Here is a 17849-nt window from a genome sequence, read left to right as displayed (position 1 = left end):
AACAAGTTGACAGAAAAATCAGTAAGATTATAACAGCCACAAATAATATATAAGCAAATGAGCATGGCTGTATTCCAATAAGACTTCATTTACAAAAATACATTGTGGTCAAATTATCATGAAGATGTAACAATTACAAACATATACATACCTAACAACAGAGACCCAGATACCCGAAGCAAAAACTGATGAAACTCAAGGGAGAAATAGCCAATTCGGCAATAATAGTTGAAGACTTCAATATCCCTACTTTCAATAATGGACAGAGCCATCAGATAGATGATCAATAAGGAAACAGAAGACTTGAGCAACACTATCAACCAACTTGACCCAACTGACATTTATGTAACTCTCCACCCAATGACGGCAGAATACACATTTTTTTTTTAAGTACACCCAAGTACATTTACCAAGACAGACCATATTCTGGGCCATGAAACAAGTCTCAATACATTTAAAAGAGTTCAAGTCATACAAGTATGTCCTTTCACCACAGTGGATATCCCCCAAGAAATCAATAAAAGATAAGATTTTTGGACCACCCCCACCCCAAATATTTGGAAATTAAATAACACACAGGTAACTAGCAACTAGTAGATAAAGTAAGTCCTGGAGATCTAAATGCATAGCATAAATGTTATAATCAACAATACTGTATTATGAACTTCAAAGTTGATGAGACTAGATCTTAATTGTTCTCATCACAAAAGAAATGATAATTATGTGATATGATAGAGGTATTAATTACATTGCACTATATAAATGCATCAAATCAACACTCTGTACACCTTAAACTTACACGATGTTATAAGTCAATTATATTGCAATTAAAAAAAACACATAGGTCGGGACTTCCCTGGTGGTCCAGTGGTTAAGAATCCGCCTTCCAATGCAGTGGACGTGGGTTTGATCCCTGGTCTGGGAACTAAGATCCCACATGCCACTGGGCAACTAAGCCCACACGCTGCAACTACTGAGCCCACATGCTCTGGAGCCCATGCAGCACAACTAGAGAGCCTGTGCACCACAACTAGAGAAGCCCGTGCAGCCAAAATAAAAAAACAAACAAAAAAACCACAGGTCAAAGATCTCAAAAGGGAAATTAAAAGTATTTTGAATGGAATGAAAATAAAAACATAGCATTTCAAATTTATGGGATGTGGCTAAAGCGGTACTTAGGGGATATTTACAGCAGTAAACACATTAACAAAGAAGAAAGATTTCAAATCAATGGCTTCAGCTGACACCTTAAGAAACTTTATATATATATATTGAACCCCAAAGTAAATAGAAGGGAAATAATAAAGAACAGAATGGAAATCAATGAAATAAAAACCAGAAAAACAATAGGAAAACAAAACAAAACCAATGAAGCCAAAAGCTGGTTCTTTGAGAAGATTATTAACTGATAAATCTTTAGCCAGACTGATTAGGAAAATAGAGAGAGATGACACAAATTACCAATATCAGAAGTGAAAGAGGTGATATCACTACAGAATTTATAAGTATCAAAAGGATAATAAGGAAACATTATGAACAACATTTTGCCTATAAATTCAACAACTTGGATGACACAGACAAATTACTTGAAAGACAAACTACCAAAGCTCATTCAAGAAAAAACAGATAATTGATATCTGTTAAAGAAATTGAATTTTTAGTTAAAAACCTTCCTGCAAAGAAAACTCCAGACCCAGATGGCTTCACTGGTGAATTCTACCAAACATTTAAGAAAGATGTAATATCTATTTTACACAAATTCTTCCAGAGAAATGAAGAGAAGGGAATATTTATAGAGTAAGGCCAACATTATTCTATCAAAATCAAACAAACATATCATAAGAAAGGAAAACTACAGATCATTATTCCTCATGAACATAGGTGAAAAAATTTTTAACAAAAAAATGTAGCAAACTGAACTTAAAATATATATAAGAAGAAAAATACCATCCTGACCAATTGGGGGTTCATCCCAGAAATGAAAGGTTGGCTTAAAATTGGAAAATCAGCATAACTGAGCATAGTTAAAGAATAAAAGAAAAAACAAAAAAATCATGTAAACTTCTTAATAAATGCAGAAAAAGCATTTGAGAAAATCCAGCTTCCATTACTATAAAAATTATCAGCAAAATAGGAATAGAAGGGAAATTCCTCAGCCTGATAAAGGGCATCTATGAAAAAACTACAGTTAACATCATACTTAATGGTGAAAGCCTGAATGTTTTTGCCGTAAGATCAGGAATAAAACAAGCATGTCTACTTCTCTACTCCTATTCAGCATCCTACTAAAGGTGCAGTATGCAAGAAAGAAAAAGAAACAAAAGGCAGATAACAATCACCTTTGTAGAAATCTGATGGAATCTACAAAAAAGATACAAACACTACTGAGTTTAGAAGATTGTAGGATATAAGATCGACATAGAAAAATTAATTGTATTTCTTTGTACTAGCAACACAATAGAAAGTTGAAATCAAAATAGAGGTCTGAAAAGTGCTTTGAGAACACAGATAAGGGGAATCAATTAGAGAAAAAAAGATATTTGAGCTGGAACTTGAATGATAAGTAAGGACTTCTCAGTTAGATTAAAGGTATTCAAGGCAGAGGGAATAGCACTGAGGTAAGAATGTGTGCTAAAAAAAAAAAAAAAGAATGTGTGCTAACAAAGAACAAAAAGACTGCGGGGCCCAAGAGGTATACATGCACGGAAGCAGTGTACATGGCCTTTGCCACATGATGGGCCATGCAGAGGTCTCTTGCTCTGGGGTTTACTGCTGATATAACAGTCTTAAACTGAAAGTGGTCCAGACAAACTAGGTACATCACATCCTCTTTCAATTCAAAAAGAGCACAAAGACCATCAAAGCAACAGAAAATCTGCCACACTTCTAAGCACCTCAAGTGAAACGTGCACATAGTTCTAACCTCTTATGCGAGAAAGATAGATGTAAAAGTTCAGGATCCTTGTCCAGATCCCAAATTCAATAGATATCACCTGTACTCATGAATGAACTATTTAAAAGTCAGCCTAGGGGGCTTCCCTGGTGGTGCAGTGGTTGAGAATCTGCCTGCTAATGCAGGGGACACAGGTTCGAGCCCTGGTCTGGGAGGATCCCACATGCCACGGAGCAACTAGGCCCGTGAGCCACAACTACTGAGCCTGCGTGTCTGGAGCCTGTGCTCTGCAACAAGAGAGGCTGCAACGGTGAGAGGCCCGCGCACTGCGATGAAGAGTGGTCCCCGCTTGCCACAACTAGAGAAAGCCCTCACAAAGAAACGAAGACCCAACATAGCAAAAATAAATTGCTTAATTAATAAACTCCTACCCCCAACAACAACAACAAAAAGAGTACATGTGAATTCCAGAGTTTACTTATGAGGAGGTTCTATAAAAAAAAAAAAAAGTCAGCCTAGCAACTCAGACTCTGCAAACTACACAAGTTCACTGAAAACAGCTATTTTCTGATATGGCCCTCTAGTTATTGGTGTGACTGAGGCTAGTTTCAGATTTACCCATAAGATTAATTTTCAAATGTTCTAAATTGATTGTGGTGATGACTGCACAACTATGCTGTGAATATATGAAAAAACATTGAAATGTACATTTTAAGCAGGTGAATTGTATGATATATGAATTATATCTAAATATAGCTACTATTTCAAAATAAGAATCATTTTTGAGGATTTAAAGAATACTTTTGTTTTAATCAAATAGACAGTATCTTGCAGATTTAGTAACTACTAGTTTAAGTGTCAATCATCTTTTAAAATCAGATACATGACTCAAAGAATTCTTGTACAGTTAGCAAGCAGTACATTCTTCCCTCCTGCTGTTTTGTTTCCCAGCCAGACCGAGGTTAGGTTACATTAAATCTAGTCATAAAAAGAAAATAGTTATATATCTGGCAATAAAATTCTATGTTAGCTTAATTTCCAACAGACTGGAAAAAAAAAAAGAATGCAGCACATCATTAGTTTCACGTTCACCATGAAATGAATAAATGAATTAGCACATTTCACCAATTAAAATCCAAGGGATACATCATTTAGGTAATTTCCCCAGACCCCTCAGGTTCCTAATATACTGTTCGACCATTCTGCCAAGCAGCTTTTTTTCTAAGATGTTCTTTCTTACCTGGTCTCAAAGGTGTGACATCTTGCTGAAGATTAGCTGTTCTCAGAGGAGTTTTGTCCTGAAAAAGCCCTCCTGTACCATTCTTCCCAGGAAACTTATTCTCCAAATTCGCCTTCTCTTCTGTGAAAAGGTAAAATCACCATCGTGTAGACAATCAGCAAAGAAAGCAAAATAAATTAGTGCCATACACTTAAATGGGGCCTAAATAAAGCCTCCTACCAGTATACTTCTAACTCATTTGCAAGTACCAGCAAAGTTCTAGTGATCAAAAAGGAATAAGTACATATTATATGTCAGAGATAGCGACTGCAAAAACTATCACCAAAACACTGGCAACACTGAACAATGTATTATAGAAAAGAAGTGCAGACTCTGCATTCTGAATAGCTCCCTATCTTTGCTTGATACACATTCAGGACCATACAAGCATAAACTGGTCTTATCTACCACCTAAATACAGCATGTTCCTCTTAAAGAAAACTGTATCCAGCAAGACTTGCAAGGCTTACAAGGGACATCTGATAGTCTAATTGTGTTGAGGTTCTTCCTCAACTAGGAGAGTGTGGGGTGTATGAGTATGACAGAGTCAGGCTCTCTTAAGGAATTTTATCTTAGGTTCTGCTGTGCCCAAAAGCCAGTGCAAAACAGTGAAAAGTGTGTTCTACCAACAGCCTACTGATAGAAATTTTAGGAATGTGGCGAGCCCCAGCAATAACTCTGTGAATGTACACTCTGATTGCAAAACTGTGTAAAAAGATTTGATTATTTGGAAGAAAATTAGAAAGTAATATATTAGAACTAAGGTGATTTTGAAAAAAATAGTGGGATTCATTTTTTCTTCTAAACTGTATCTAATAGTATTGCTATATTAATATTTCCTTTCTTGTTTTCAAGAAAAACTTGGAAAAAGAGATAGACAACTCAGCTATTGCCTCAGGGTTTCTGTGGGCCAAGGGCATGGGGAAGACTTCTGTATGGCAGCTGGCCGTCTTATCCACCCTTCCTCCTACACCACGCCCAAAAGACCCCTCCTCTCAGGATACCCACTGGATTTTATTAGAATCCTTTTCCAAGAGAATGGCATATGCCATCACATTTGGACACTGCATTATAAGTGTTAAGTACAGCTGCAGTGGACTAATTTCTATCCCCCATCACATACTGATTTCTCTTAATGAGGAGGATAAGGACATGAAATAGAAGAAAATGAAGGAGCCCCAGCAAATACTAGCCTCACATATCACTGGGCTCAGATATTATTCCAATGTAATATAAAAACAAAACCACATCCTTATTTGTTGACCTGGTGTCAAAGTTTGTGTCATATCACCTGCCCCAACATCAGGCAATCCTATCTCTATTTGGAGATTGGGCTCTGAGTAGCATAATCCCTCCATTTAAAAATGAACTGGGGGAAATTTCCTAGAGGTCCCGTGGTTAGGACTCCCTGCTTCCACTGCAGGGGGCACAGGTTCGATCCCTGGTCAGGGAACTAAGATCCCTCAAGCTGTGTGGTGGGGCCAAAAACTTAAAAAGAAGAACTGGGGAGAAGCAGCAAGAGGGAGATGAGTATAGTTATAAAAGGGCAACACAGGATCCTTGTGATGTTAGAACTGTTTGATATCTTGACTGTGGCAGATCAACAAACCTACACAGGTGATAAAATTGCATAGAATTTAATACACATAAATAAAAATAAATACAAATCAAACTGAGGAAATCTGAGTAAGACTGTCAACATCCCAGTTCAGTTGTAATATTATACTCTATGCCCAGTGACAGTAGGAGCAAGTTTTTATGTGACTGCCATCACTACAGACATGTCCTAGAACTTCACTCAACTTTGTTTCATCTAGATTTTACCATATGTCCCTAAAGCTTAAATATTTGTCATTCTTAACTGGAAAACATTGATTTCTACTGATAGTCCATTCCCAAAATACTGGGCGTCTCGATTATTTCTATCATATCATGGATGACAAAGTATCTTGGTGCAGAAAAGAATTTATATTTTTTTAATTTATTTATTTTTATAAATTAATTTATTTATTTTTGGCTGCGTTGGTTCTTCGTTGTTCTGCGCAGGCTTTCTCTAGTTGCGGCAAGCAGGGGCTACTCTTCGTTGCAGTGTGCAGGCTTCTCAATGCAGTGGCTTCTCTTGTTGCGGAGCACGGCCTCTAGGCACACAGGCTTCAGTAACTGTGGCACGCAGGCTCAGTAGTTGTGGCTCACGGGCTCTAGAGTGCAGGCTCAGTAGTTGTGGCGCACAGGCTTAGTTGCTCCACAGCATGTGGGATCTTCCCAGACCAGGGCTAAAACCCATGTCCCCTGCATTGGCAGGCGGATTCTTAACCACTGCACCACCAGGAAAGCACAGGAATTTATATTTTGGTTATCTACAATCCCTTCTATTTTTGAAAGGTCTCCAGCACAAAGCAAGTCACTAACCCTTAAAACAACCAGAGAAAGCAGATACTTACCAAACCAGGAATCTATGTTTTGGGTATCTTCCTCATCATTCAAAGATGTAAAATTGATGAAGTCTGTTGGAGCATCATAGGAATAGGAGGTTGTAACTTGTGACATTTTTCCCACCCTTGGTGCAGAACAGCAGGTTTGCCCAGTGTTTGTTTCTCAATAGGTCACCTCCTAAGGAAAGAAATAGTTCAGAAACTTGGTGGCACATTTATCTTAAGGTACTGATTGCCTAACAATTACTTTGCTTTTATGATCACATTTGCAATTCTGAAAATCACCTGGGCAGTATGCCTTACTTTTCAAATCACACTAATAGTTAACTTCGCTTTTTCAGTAACTTGAAGACACTCCTTGAGGTAAATATATTGGAATTAGAAAGAGGTCAAATTTGATGAATACCTACAACATGCCATGTACTGTGCTAGGTGTTTTACATTCATTATCTTATTTTCCTCAATTTACCGTTTTCTCATTTCCAGTCTCCTCCACATCCAGTGTGCTTTCTCTCTGCCCTGAATAACCCAATTTCTGAAACACACCATTAAATTTTATACCTACCGACCAAAATCTTACTCATTATTCAAATCCAGTCCAATTCTCTGTAAAATCTTTCCCAGTTTCCACCTATCATACCTAATTGTTGCCTCTCCAAAGCCATAGTGCTTTTATACCATCTAATTTTATATTAGTTAACTATGCAAATGTCTCTCCTAGTAGATGCTAAGTTCCTGTAGATAAGGATGAATTTTACTCACTTGTGTATACCTCATCCATCAAGGTGCTTAGAACAGTATCTCATACATAGTAAAAGCTCAATATAGTTTTGCCAAGTACAGGTTTTTTCTTTAGAAATACTTTCATAAAAATACTATTCCTGGGCATGAAGAGAAAGACGTCAAAAAATACATAAAAGAGGGCTTCCCTGGTGGCGCAGTGGTTGGGAGTCTGCCTGCCGATGTAGGGGACGCGGGTTCGTGCCCCGGTCCGGGAGGATCCCGCGTGCCGGGGAGCGGCTGGTCCCGTGAACCATGGCCGCTGGGCCTGCGCATCCGGAGCCTGTGCTCCGCAGCGGGAGAGGCCACAGCAGTGAGAGGCCTGCGTACCGCAAAAACAAAACAAAACAAAAAAACCCGCAAAAACACAAAACATAAATAAATAATAAAAAAAAGAATTTGTCTTAAGGGAAGAATTAAGAATATGTACAGAAATTTAGCTACATGGTTATTCTTCTAGTAGTATCTTTAAAGTGAAAATATTGGGAAAATCCTAAAATGAGGGATAAGTAAATTGTGGTTGTTGATATATCTATATTTATTGACAAGGAATATGCTCACGATATGTGAAGCAGATTCAAAATGTCAATGATCCCATTTGAAAAAACAAAATGTGTGCGTGTGTGTGTGTGTGGAGAGAGAGAGAGAGATTGAGATCTAGTCTCAGACACAAAGGAATTAAAACCTAGACAGGAGTCCTATCAGACTCAATAAATAAGACAGTATAAATATTTAAATTATATAGTATAAACCATAAGTATAAAGAAAATTAGAGGGACTTCTCTGATGGTGCAGTGGTTAAGAATCTGCCTGCCAATGCAGGGGGACACAGGTTCTAGCCCTGGTCTGGGAAGATCCCACTGCCGTGGAGCAACTAAGCCCATGCGCCACAACTACTGAGCCTGGGTGCCGCAACTACTGAAGCCTGCGTGCCTAGAGCCTGTGCTCCACAACAAGAGAAGCTACAGCAATGAGAAGCCTGTGCACCACAACGAAGAGTAGCCCCCTCTCACTACAACTAGAGAAAACCCATGTGCAGCAATGAAGACCCAACACAGCCAAAAATAAATAAATTAGTTTTAAAAAAAAAAAGGATGAAAATTAGAGATGACGTGGCTTAAGTCAAGTTATGATTAAATACTTTTCATTGAACAGCATCAAAACAGTAACAAGTGCACTGTAACAGAAGTCACCTCCTTGATTGCCAAGTTTCCAAGCTTGGAGTAGCCATGGGACAGTTCTGGCCAATGAGAATGATGAGAATCTGCTGAGGGATTCATAGGAAAACTCGTACTTACCTGATACAGCAACAGCCCTTGCTCCTGTCCTCTTCCTTCAGCTTTCTTCTTGCCTTGAAGGCAGATGTAATGGCTAGAGCTATAGCAGCCATCATATACACAGGAGTAAATGATCAAGAGAATAACATACAATGGCCCTGATATCACTGAGCTATTGATCACTGATGATCAAATATCAGCAACCACCTACCTCTAGACAATAAAACTCTTTTCATATAGGCTGTTAAAGTCACATTTTCTTTCACTTAAAGCCAAAAACAATCCCAACATAGAAATCCAGAATTCTAGCCCTCTCCCTGGCATTACTTGATGTATATGATAATGGGCAAGTCACTCCACCTTTCTGCCTACCTACTTCCCGTAAACAAGTGAGAAGGTATTTTGAGTGCTATGAAATACACTACCGTATGATATTATCACTGCCTTTTGACCTACTGATACCTTTCCTCTCCTTTACCACATTTCTATTCAAAGGACATTGTTGAAAGATTCTCCAGCAATTGACAGTGGTTAAAATTCCCCTGCTGCAAGGAGGACGTTTTCCAGTTCTTGTGAACAAACATGCTGGAAGACATGGGAAAATCTTGGATTCCCATGATCTTAATGCCTAACCCAGGTCACTGGGAAGACTTCCCAGGCAGGAATGTAATGAAGACAACAAAAGCTGGGGGAGGGAAGAGGCAGGAATGTAATATGCAGCAACCCCACTTAGCCTCCTAAAAACTATGATTCCACCAAAGCATGCTGCTGAAAACCACCTGGAAAGTATTCAAATTTAAACCCTCACATCCTTTTTTCCTTTTTTTAATTATGGAGCTACACTGCTAGCCCCTGTGGAGGGCAATTTACATTTTTCTTTTTGATACATCTTGCCAAACGTAGAAATTTATCTTACAGATATGTATTTATACATATGTAAATATAAGAAAATTCACATAGCAGTGTTCATAAAAGCCAAAAAACTGAAAACCCCAATTCCACCAATAGATTAGTTGAATAAATTATGGCACAACCATATATTGAAATATTAAGTAACTTTAATATTAGATAACTTTACATATGTGATTTGTACAAAATGAGCTCCAAGAGCTACTAAGTGAGAAAAGCAAAATGCACAAGTGTGTGCTCCCATTCGGGTTATAAAAGAGGGAAAGGGACAGGGTTTCCCTGGTGGCACAGTGGTTAAGAATCCACCTGCCAATGCAGGGGACAGGGGTTCGATCCCTGGTCCGAGAAGATCCCACGTGCCACGGAGCAACTAAGCCCATGTGCCACAACTACTGAGCCTGCGCGTCCGGAGCCTGTGCTGCGCAACAAGAGAGGCCGCAATAGTGAGAGGCCCACACACCGCGATGAAGAGTGGCCCCCACGTGCCACAACTGGAGAAAGCCCTCGCACAGAAACAAAGACCCAACACAGCCATAAATAAATAAATAAATAAATATAAATATAAAAATAAAATGTTCCTGTGTATTGACCTAAAAAAATAATAGCTATTAATTACTGAGTCCTTATGACAAGCCGAACAGTGTTTTCATATATTAACTCACTAAATCCTCACAATAATCCTATAAAGTAGGTACTGTTATTATCTTAATTTTACAGATGAGGAAAATGAGGCACAGAAAGATTTACTATTTGTTCATGGTCATGAAGCTAAGAAGTAGCAGAGCCAGGATTCAAACCCAGACAGGCCCTAAAGGAAGTGTCCTTATCCACTGCCTCTCATATTTATTTAAAAATAGATATTTATGTAGATCAATATCAAATGTCAAGGAGCAAGAGACAAAACCATTTACAGATAATAACTTCCAAATACTGATTGTCTACCTCAGGCCAAGCACTTTACGAGGCACTTCACATAAATCATCTCATTTAAACCGCATTAACAATGTATAAGGTAGATATAGTCATCACCATCTTACAAATAAGGAACTGGCTCAACTACTCCAGGATCCTGGTGATCCAGGATCACCAACTAGTATGTAGCAATATTGAGTTTTAAGACCAGGTTAATAGGATTCCAAAATCTGGGGTCACTATAATATACAGGGTTTTCCTATAAGTATTCCTTCAAAAATGAGGCAAGTAGGGACTTCCCTGGCAGGCCAGTGGTTAAGACTCTGTGCTTCCACTGCAGGTGGCACGGGTTCCATCCCTAGTCGGGGAACTAAGATCCCACATGCTGCACAGTGCAGCCAAGAAAAATGAGGTGCGCGACCAAATCTTACTAACCTGTGAGACAAATACAGAAACAAACTCTGCTCCATAGAAAAATTAAGTATTCCTGACAAGTTGTGCAAAAAGAACACTTTGGTAAATTAAAAACCCTATTCTAAGTATACCAGGAAAACTCTGAGCTGAATCTTCTCATAAACTAAAATATCACCCCTTAATTTCTCTTTTTCTAAGTTTGTACTCTTGCATATAAATTTTTGCTGTAAACAAGATGGAGGTTAGTCTGAACCTCTCAGTGGATATTCCAGAGTAGACTATTCACGCATCTGGAGGGATGTCCTCTGAGGTCTAGGACTGCATTTGATCGGTGGGGGTTAAAAGGCAAAGGGGGCTGAAACCTAAATATACCTTATCTTTATTTAGATGAAATTTTAAAACCAAAATACTATTTTTTAAAACAACCTCTTGCTGGAGAGGGTATGAGGAAAGGGAACCCTCCTGCACTGTTGGTGGGAAGGTAAATAGATACAGCCACTATGGAGAATAGTATGGAGCTTCCTTAAAAAACGAAAAATAGAACTACCATATGACCCAGCAATCCCATTGCTGGGCATATACCCTGAGAAAACCATAATTCAAAAAGAGTCATGGGGCTTCCCTGGTGGCGCAGTGTTTGAGAGTCCGCCTGCCGATGCTAGGGGACACGGGTTCGTGCCCCGGTCCGGGAAGATCCCATGTGCCGCGGAGCGGCTGGGCCCGTGAGCCATGGCCGCTGAGCCTGCGCGTCCGGAGCCTGTGCTCCGCAACGGGAGAGGCCACAACAGTGAGAGGCCCACGTACCGCAAAAAAACAAACAACAGGGCTTCCCTGGTGGCGCAGTGGTTGAGAGTCCGCCTGCCGATGCAGGGGACGCGGGTTCATGCCCCGGTCCGGGAAGATCCCACATGCCGCGGAGCGGCTGGGCCCGTGAGCCATGGCCGCTGGGCCTGCGCGTCCGGAGCCTGTGCTCCACGGCGGGAGAGGCCACAGCATTGAGAGGCCCGCGTAACGCAAAAAAAAAAAAAAAAAAAAAAAAAAAAAAACAAACAACAACAAAAAAAAGAGTCATGTACCACAATGTTCATTGCAGCACTATTTACAATAGCCAGGACATGAAAGTGTCCATCGACAGATGAATGGATAAAGAAGATGTGGCACATATATACAATGGAATATTACTCAGCCGTAAAAAGAAATGAAATTGAGTTATTTGTAGTGAGGTGGATGTACCTAGAGTCTATCATACAGAGTGAAGTAAGTCAGAAAGAGAAAAACAAATACCGTACGCTAGCGCCCTTATATGGAATCTAAAAAAAACAGTACAGATGAACCTAGTGGCAGGGCAGGAATAAAGATGCAGATGTAGAGAACGGACTTGAGGACACAGGCTGGGAAGGGGAAGCTGGGACGAAGTGAGAGAGCAGCACTGACATATACACACTACCAAAATGTAAAATGGATGGCTAGTGGGAAGCTGCTCCATAGCACAGGGAGATCAGCTCGGTGCTTTGTGACGACCTAGAGGGGTGGGATAGGGGTGGTGGGAGGGAGGCTCAAGAGGGAGGGGATAAGGGGATATATGTATACTTAGAGCTGATTCACTTTGTTGTACAAGAAACTAACATAATATTGTAAAGCAATTATACTCCAATAAAGATATTAAAAAATAAACGACCTCTTTTTCAAAAAGCTTCTTTTGAGCTATCTTTTGGTCTAATACAGCCCCTTGCCCCCACCCCCCCACCAAAACAGGGGAACAAACAGATAAATACATATCCATTGAGAAGTCTGATTCTCCTCAAAAAAGAGTGATGGCACAAGTACATGAACAAAACCAAAAGTAACTACTGGGTTATGCTAGCATCACTACGCTGCCTCTCCCACAAATAATAAATATTAGGATGTGAAACCTTCAAAGATTAAAGGACTGGCCTTCCCTGGTGGTGCAGTGGTTGAGAGCCCGCCTGCCGATGCAGGGGACATGGCTTTGTGCCCCAGTCCGGGAAGATCCCATGTGCCGTGGAGCGGCTGGGCCCGTGAGCCATGGCTGCTGAGCCTGCGTGTCCAGAACCTGTGCTCCGCAACGGGAGAGGCCACAACCGTGAGAGGCCCGCATACCGCAAAAAAAAAAAAAAAAAAAATTAAAGGACCAGTGGGAAATGGAACAGGCCAAGGCCAAAGCTAACTGTTTAAATGAGAGCCCCAAGCAAGGTGGAACTGGATGCCTTCCTGCACCGCTTAATCAAGATTGAATTTCTGTCAACAGGTTTCACTGAAAAAAAAAAAAAAAAAGGCACATGCGTCAACCACATTCCCCCACACAAATCAAGCTGCCAAGCAAGAGAATCGGCTTCACATTTCAAAATTATCTGAATCCACCGCAACTTCAGACTCTTGCAAAACTAGAAACATTCTGAGTGAAGAAACAGCTCTTCCTGACAAATAATCCTATGATAGACAGGTAAAGGTTTCTCCCATATGTTATGAACTAGTTAGGTTCCTTTTAAAACTGCTTATCAAGTGCCATCCATCACATCACGTGGCTAATTTTTGTTTCCAAAAAACAAAGATTGAAAAGATATATATAATCCTTTCCCTTAAGGAACTCACAGTAATTTTGACACAGGGTGATCTTTGCTGTGGAAGTGCAGAGAGGGGGAGTAGATGAAGGAGGGTCAGAGAAGGCTTCCTGGTGGAAGTGATACATAAAAGATACAGACAGACCTGCAGAGTTCTACAGGCTAAAGATGAATATTGACTTTTTCTAGGGGAAGAAATAAATGGAAAGGGAAAACAAACAGGGGGAAGTACACAATTAAGGAAGATTGCAAAAGAAGCAAAGTAACCTATTTCCACATTCATCTGAAATTAACCTCCAAGGGTCCCTGTCTCTCTTCACTATCAAACCAAAAATATCCAGCCGTGACAAGCTCTGTAAATCAAAAGGTGCAGGTTCAGAGCAGGTGGAGGAAAGCTGTAAAAGGCTGCATTCTAAGTAAGGTTGAAAGAGACTAGCAGCTCCTGAGCAAAACAAAGACTTTGGTGTGATAAATGATCTCAAGTACCTCACTATACAAGCTTGTGAACTGTGTATTGCCTAATTCTATTGGAGGAAAAATCATGAGTTAAATAAATGGTAATGTAATAGAATAAACAGAGTAAGGCAAGATCTCATTAGAAGTGTAGTTAGTTAAAATGGTCCCATCCCAGGCAGTGCCATTTCCCCAGGGACACCCTCTCCTATTTTCACAAGGGATAAGAGATCCTGTTACACTACCACAAGTTAGAGTTGAGTTATTGTCATCTTAACCAGGGAGAAAACACCTACATTTCTTTTTCTTGTACATAAGGGTTAGCAGGAGACAGTAAATGGCAACATAATACAGACAGCAATTTTAAATGTTCATCAAAGTCACAAACTAAGTCTGAAGGAAGTTAATGGACTTTGTGTTTCCACATTTGTTTGCTAACTTCTATGATGAAATCGGATCTATTTACAGAAACAGATCTATGAAGCTTCCAAAATTGGGTCATTTTAAAATCCAGTGACAATCTCTCACTGTCCAAGCACTTAGAAGTCAGCACAGGACACATGGACACTTGTTCTAATTCATCACTGTCCAGAAATCTCAAGCAAATACATTTTTCTACCATTTTCCTTCCAAACTTGTGAGTTTCTTATCACTGTTTTTGAAGGATTACAAATTCAGTTCCGCTTTTTTTATTCATCCACAGAACTCTATAAACCATAATCCACTCTTACATGACTAACAGGACCTGGATAGAAATCAAAGATGCCATTTACCTCTAGGCCAAATAACAACACAGATCTTTTTAATACCAAAGTTTTCTATGTTCCAAAAGTAAGAAGCTGAAAGAATTTGTAAGGGTTGACAGTGGGGCTACAGGAGATCACAATCCTAGTCAAATCTCAATCATTCAGTCTTGTAGAGATTTATATCCCTCAAAAGGTATCTGATTTGGAAAGGAGACAGACAGAGACACACCCACATACACACACACCCTAAAAAAGTGATAATCAATGAGGTGGCAGGGAGTGAGGTAGACAATGAGAGGGTTGGAAGGTTTTTAACTATAAACCTTTTTATATTATTTTGATTTTTGCACCACTTGAATCTATAATATATTTTAAAAATAAAAAATTGTGCCTGTGTGAACATACCCTGCTGGTGGATGTGTAAATCAGCACAATTTTCCTATAAAGCAATTTGGTGCTACGTACCAAAGTCTTAAAAATACACATTCTTTGGGACTTCCCTGGCAGTCCAGCGGTTAAGACTCCGCGCTTCCAATGCAGGAGGCACGGGTTCAATCCCTGGTTGGGGAACTAAGATCTCACATGTCACACGGCCATAAATAAATAAATTTTAAAAATTAAGAAAATAAAAATATGCATTCTAAAAAAAAAAAAAAATATATATATATATATATATATGCATTCTTTTTGACCAATGGTTCCACTGGGTAAAATACTATGGTAGAACGATATAATGGAATAATATATAACCATTAAAATTATGTTATACAAAATTTTAATGAAATGAAAAACTTTTCATAACCTATTAAATGAAAAAAAAAAATGAAGGTTATTAGAGTATGGTTTCTTAAAACCAAATATAGATACCCTCCAAAATTTGGAAAGAAATCTATCAAAATTCTAGCCATAGTTTATCTGAGAGGTAGGATATTGGGTGACATTATTTTCTTTTGCTTTTACATATTAAATAAATTTTCTTCCAAAATAAGTGTTACTTTCTAAAGATAAGCTAGTTATTTAAAGAATTTTGAAGCTAATATATTAATGTCCCCCTTATTCCTTTTTAATGTAATACTGTGGATACAGCTTTACCTGTGGTTTAATCCGTCTGTCAGTCCACCTGTCTACAGGCTTGACTCAAAGTTGCAATATACTCTTTCACCTCTCCTGAAATCTTGAAGTCTAGAAAGTACTTCTTATCAAGAACCTGGAAGAAGCAGAAAGGTGATGAAACAGGTTCAAGTTCTTTGTAGTAAAAAAGATTAACAGAGAACAGAAGGAGCTATAAAACCCCAACCCCCCAACCCGGGGTCCCCAACCCCCGGGCCATGTACCAGTACCAGTCCGCACAGCAGGAGGTGAGCGGCAGGCGAGCGATTGAAACTTCATTTGCCGCTCCCTGTCGCTTGCATTACCAACTGAACCATGCCTCCCATCCCCGTCCAAACCTGTCCGTGGAAAAACTGTCTTCCACAAAACCAGGCCCTGGTGCCAAAAAGGTTGGGGACCGCTGCTATAAAATACCAAGGATATCCACTCTTAAAACCAAAGAGTGCTTCTGAAAGCTAAGGTCTAAATAGCATGGATCCCCCCAAATGCCAGACTTCTTAAAAGATTGTTGTTTCATTAGTGTAAAAATGTTCTTCAAGTTTTTTAGTGTACATGTGCTGTTTCCCAGTATCTTTGTGGTTACATACTCCCACTTTAAAGCAACCTTTCTGAAACCTGCAACTTAGGAACACTGACATCAAGGGGTTGCAGTGCGCACTTCTATCCTATTCAAACATCAGGACAAAGAGTAGGCACACTCAAAATATGAAAAAACTTCTACTACCCTTTTAAATTTAATAAAGTAGAAATAGGGATTTCCCTGGTGGTCCAGTGTGTAAGACTCCACGCTCCCAATGCAGGGGGCTGGGGTTTGGAACTAAATCCCGCATGTGTGCCACACCTAAGAAGTCCACATGCCACAACTAAGACCCAGCACAGCCAAAATAAATAAATAATAAATATTTTTTTTAAACTTAGCTTTAAAAAAATTAATTAAAAAGTAGAAATAGCATTTTATAAACATTTTCTAAAGTATGCTCCTACATACAATTTTATACCTTTCTCACTAATCTTTAATTTCCCCCTATAATCAAGTTTCTCTATGCAAACAAACAAAAACAGAACCCCTCCCAGTTATCTGTACTTTTTTCACAAAGTACCCTAGCTGCTGATCTGTCTCAGACACAGATCTATTCACAAAATTGATTGGCCTGTTCCCTGGTGACGCAGCGGTTAAGGATCTGCCTGCCAATGCAGGGGACATGGGTTCGAGCCCTGTTCCAGGAAGATCCCACATGCCGTGGAGCAACTAAGCCCGAGCGCCACAACTACTGAGCCTGCACTCTAGAACCCAGGAGCCACAACTATGGAAGCCCGTGCGCCTAGAGCCCGTGCTCTGCAACGAGAGAAGCCACCGCAATGAGAAGCCAGCGCACCGCAACGAAGAGTCATCCCCCGCTCTCCGCAACTAGAGAAAAGCCTGTGCGCAGCAACAAAGACCCAGCGCAGACAAAAATAAATAAATAAATTTATAAAAAAAGAATTGATTGGCCTGTTCAATCTCCCTGTAGTAAATTCTGCTTCCTACCTTTACCCATATGGCAAAGAAAATTCAGTTTGCCAAAGGACATTTAAATCTCTCCTCCTCCTTTCTTCCCAAGCAATTCAAAAAGAATTAGGGGGCTTCCTTGGTGGTGCAGTGGTTGAGAATCTGCCTGCTAATGCAGGGGACACGGGTTCGAGCCCTGGTCTGGGAAGATCTCACATGCCACGGAGCCACTAGGCCCGTGAGCCACAACTACTGAGCCTGCGCGTCTGGAGCCTGTGCTCCACAACAAGAGATGCCGTGACAGTGAGAGGCCCACGCACCGCGATGAAGAGGGGCCCCCGCTCGCCGCAAGTAGAGGAAGCCCTCTCACAGAAACGAAGACCCAACACACCCCAAAACAAAAATAAACCCAACCAAATATTAAAAAAAAAAAAAAAAAAAGAATTAGGGAAGAGACCCAGGAAAGGCTGAGGAAAAAATACATATAGGAAATAATATAGGTGGATTCTGAACCTCTCCTGATACCTGAACAAGAAATGAAGGACCTTCCCACATAATCCTGTCTCCTGTTGA

General features: G+C 39.9%; 1 protein-coding gene across 2 annotated transcripts in view; it reads right to left on the bottom strand.

The window, feature by feature from the left end:
* Window positions 1–15883, bottom strand: part of TPX2 (TPX2 microtubule nucleation factor) — a 52886-nt gene extending 37003 nt beyond the window's left edge. The window contains exons 1-3 of one of the 2 annotated variants that reach the window (XM_065892220.1): window positions 15770–15883; window positions 6614–6729; window positions 4134–4253 (exon numbers count right to left, since the gene is read on the bottom strand). In XM_065892220.1, coding sequence (XP_065748292.1) covers window positions 4134–4253; window positions 6614–6719 — 226 coding nt within the window. In that variant the 5' untranslated portion in view covers window positions 6720–6729; window positions 15770–15883. Of the gene's footprint in view, window positions 1–4133; window positions 4254–6613; window positions 6730–15769 lie in introns of those variants that run through there. The other variant, XM_065892219.1, reaches the window with a different exon arrangement.
* Between the last annotated feature and the right edge of the window lie 1966 nt (window positions 15884–17849).

The sequence above is a fragment of the Phocoena phocoena genome, chromosome 15, assembly GCF_963924675.1.
Source record: "Phocoena phocoena chromosome 15, mPhoPho1.1, whole genome shotgun sequence".
NCBI lineage: Eukaryota > Metazoa > Chordata > Mammalia > Artiodactyla > Phocoenidae > Phocoena > Phocoena phocoena.
Note: the sequence above shows the minus strand (reverse complement) of the source record. Positions and strands in the feature narration are given on the sequence as shown.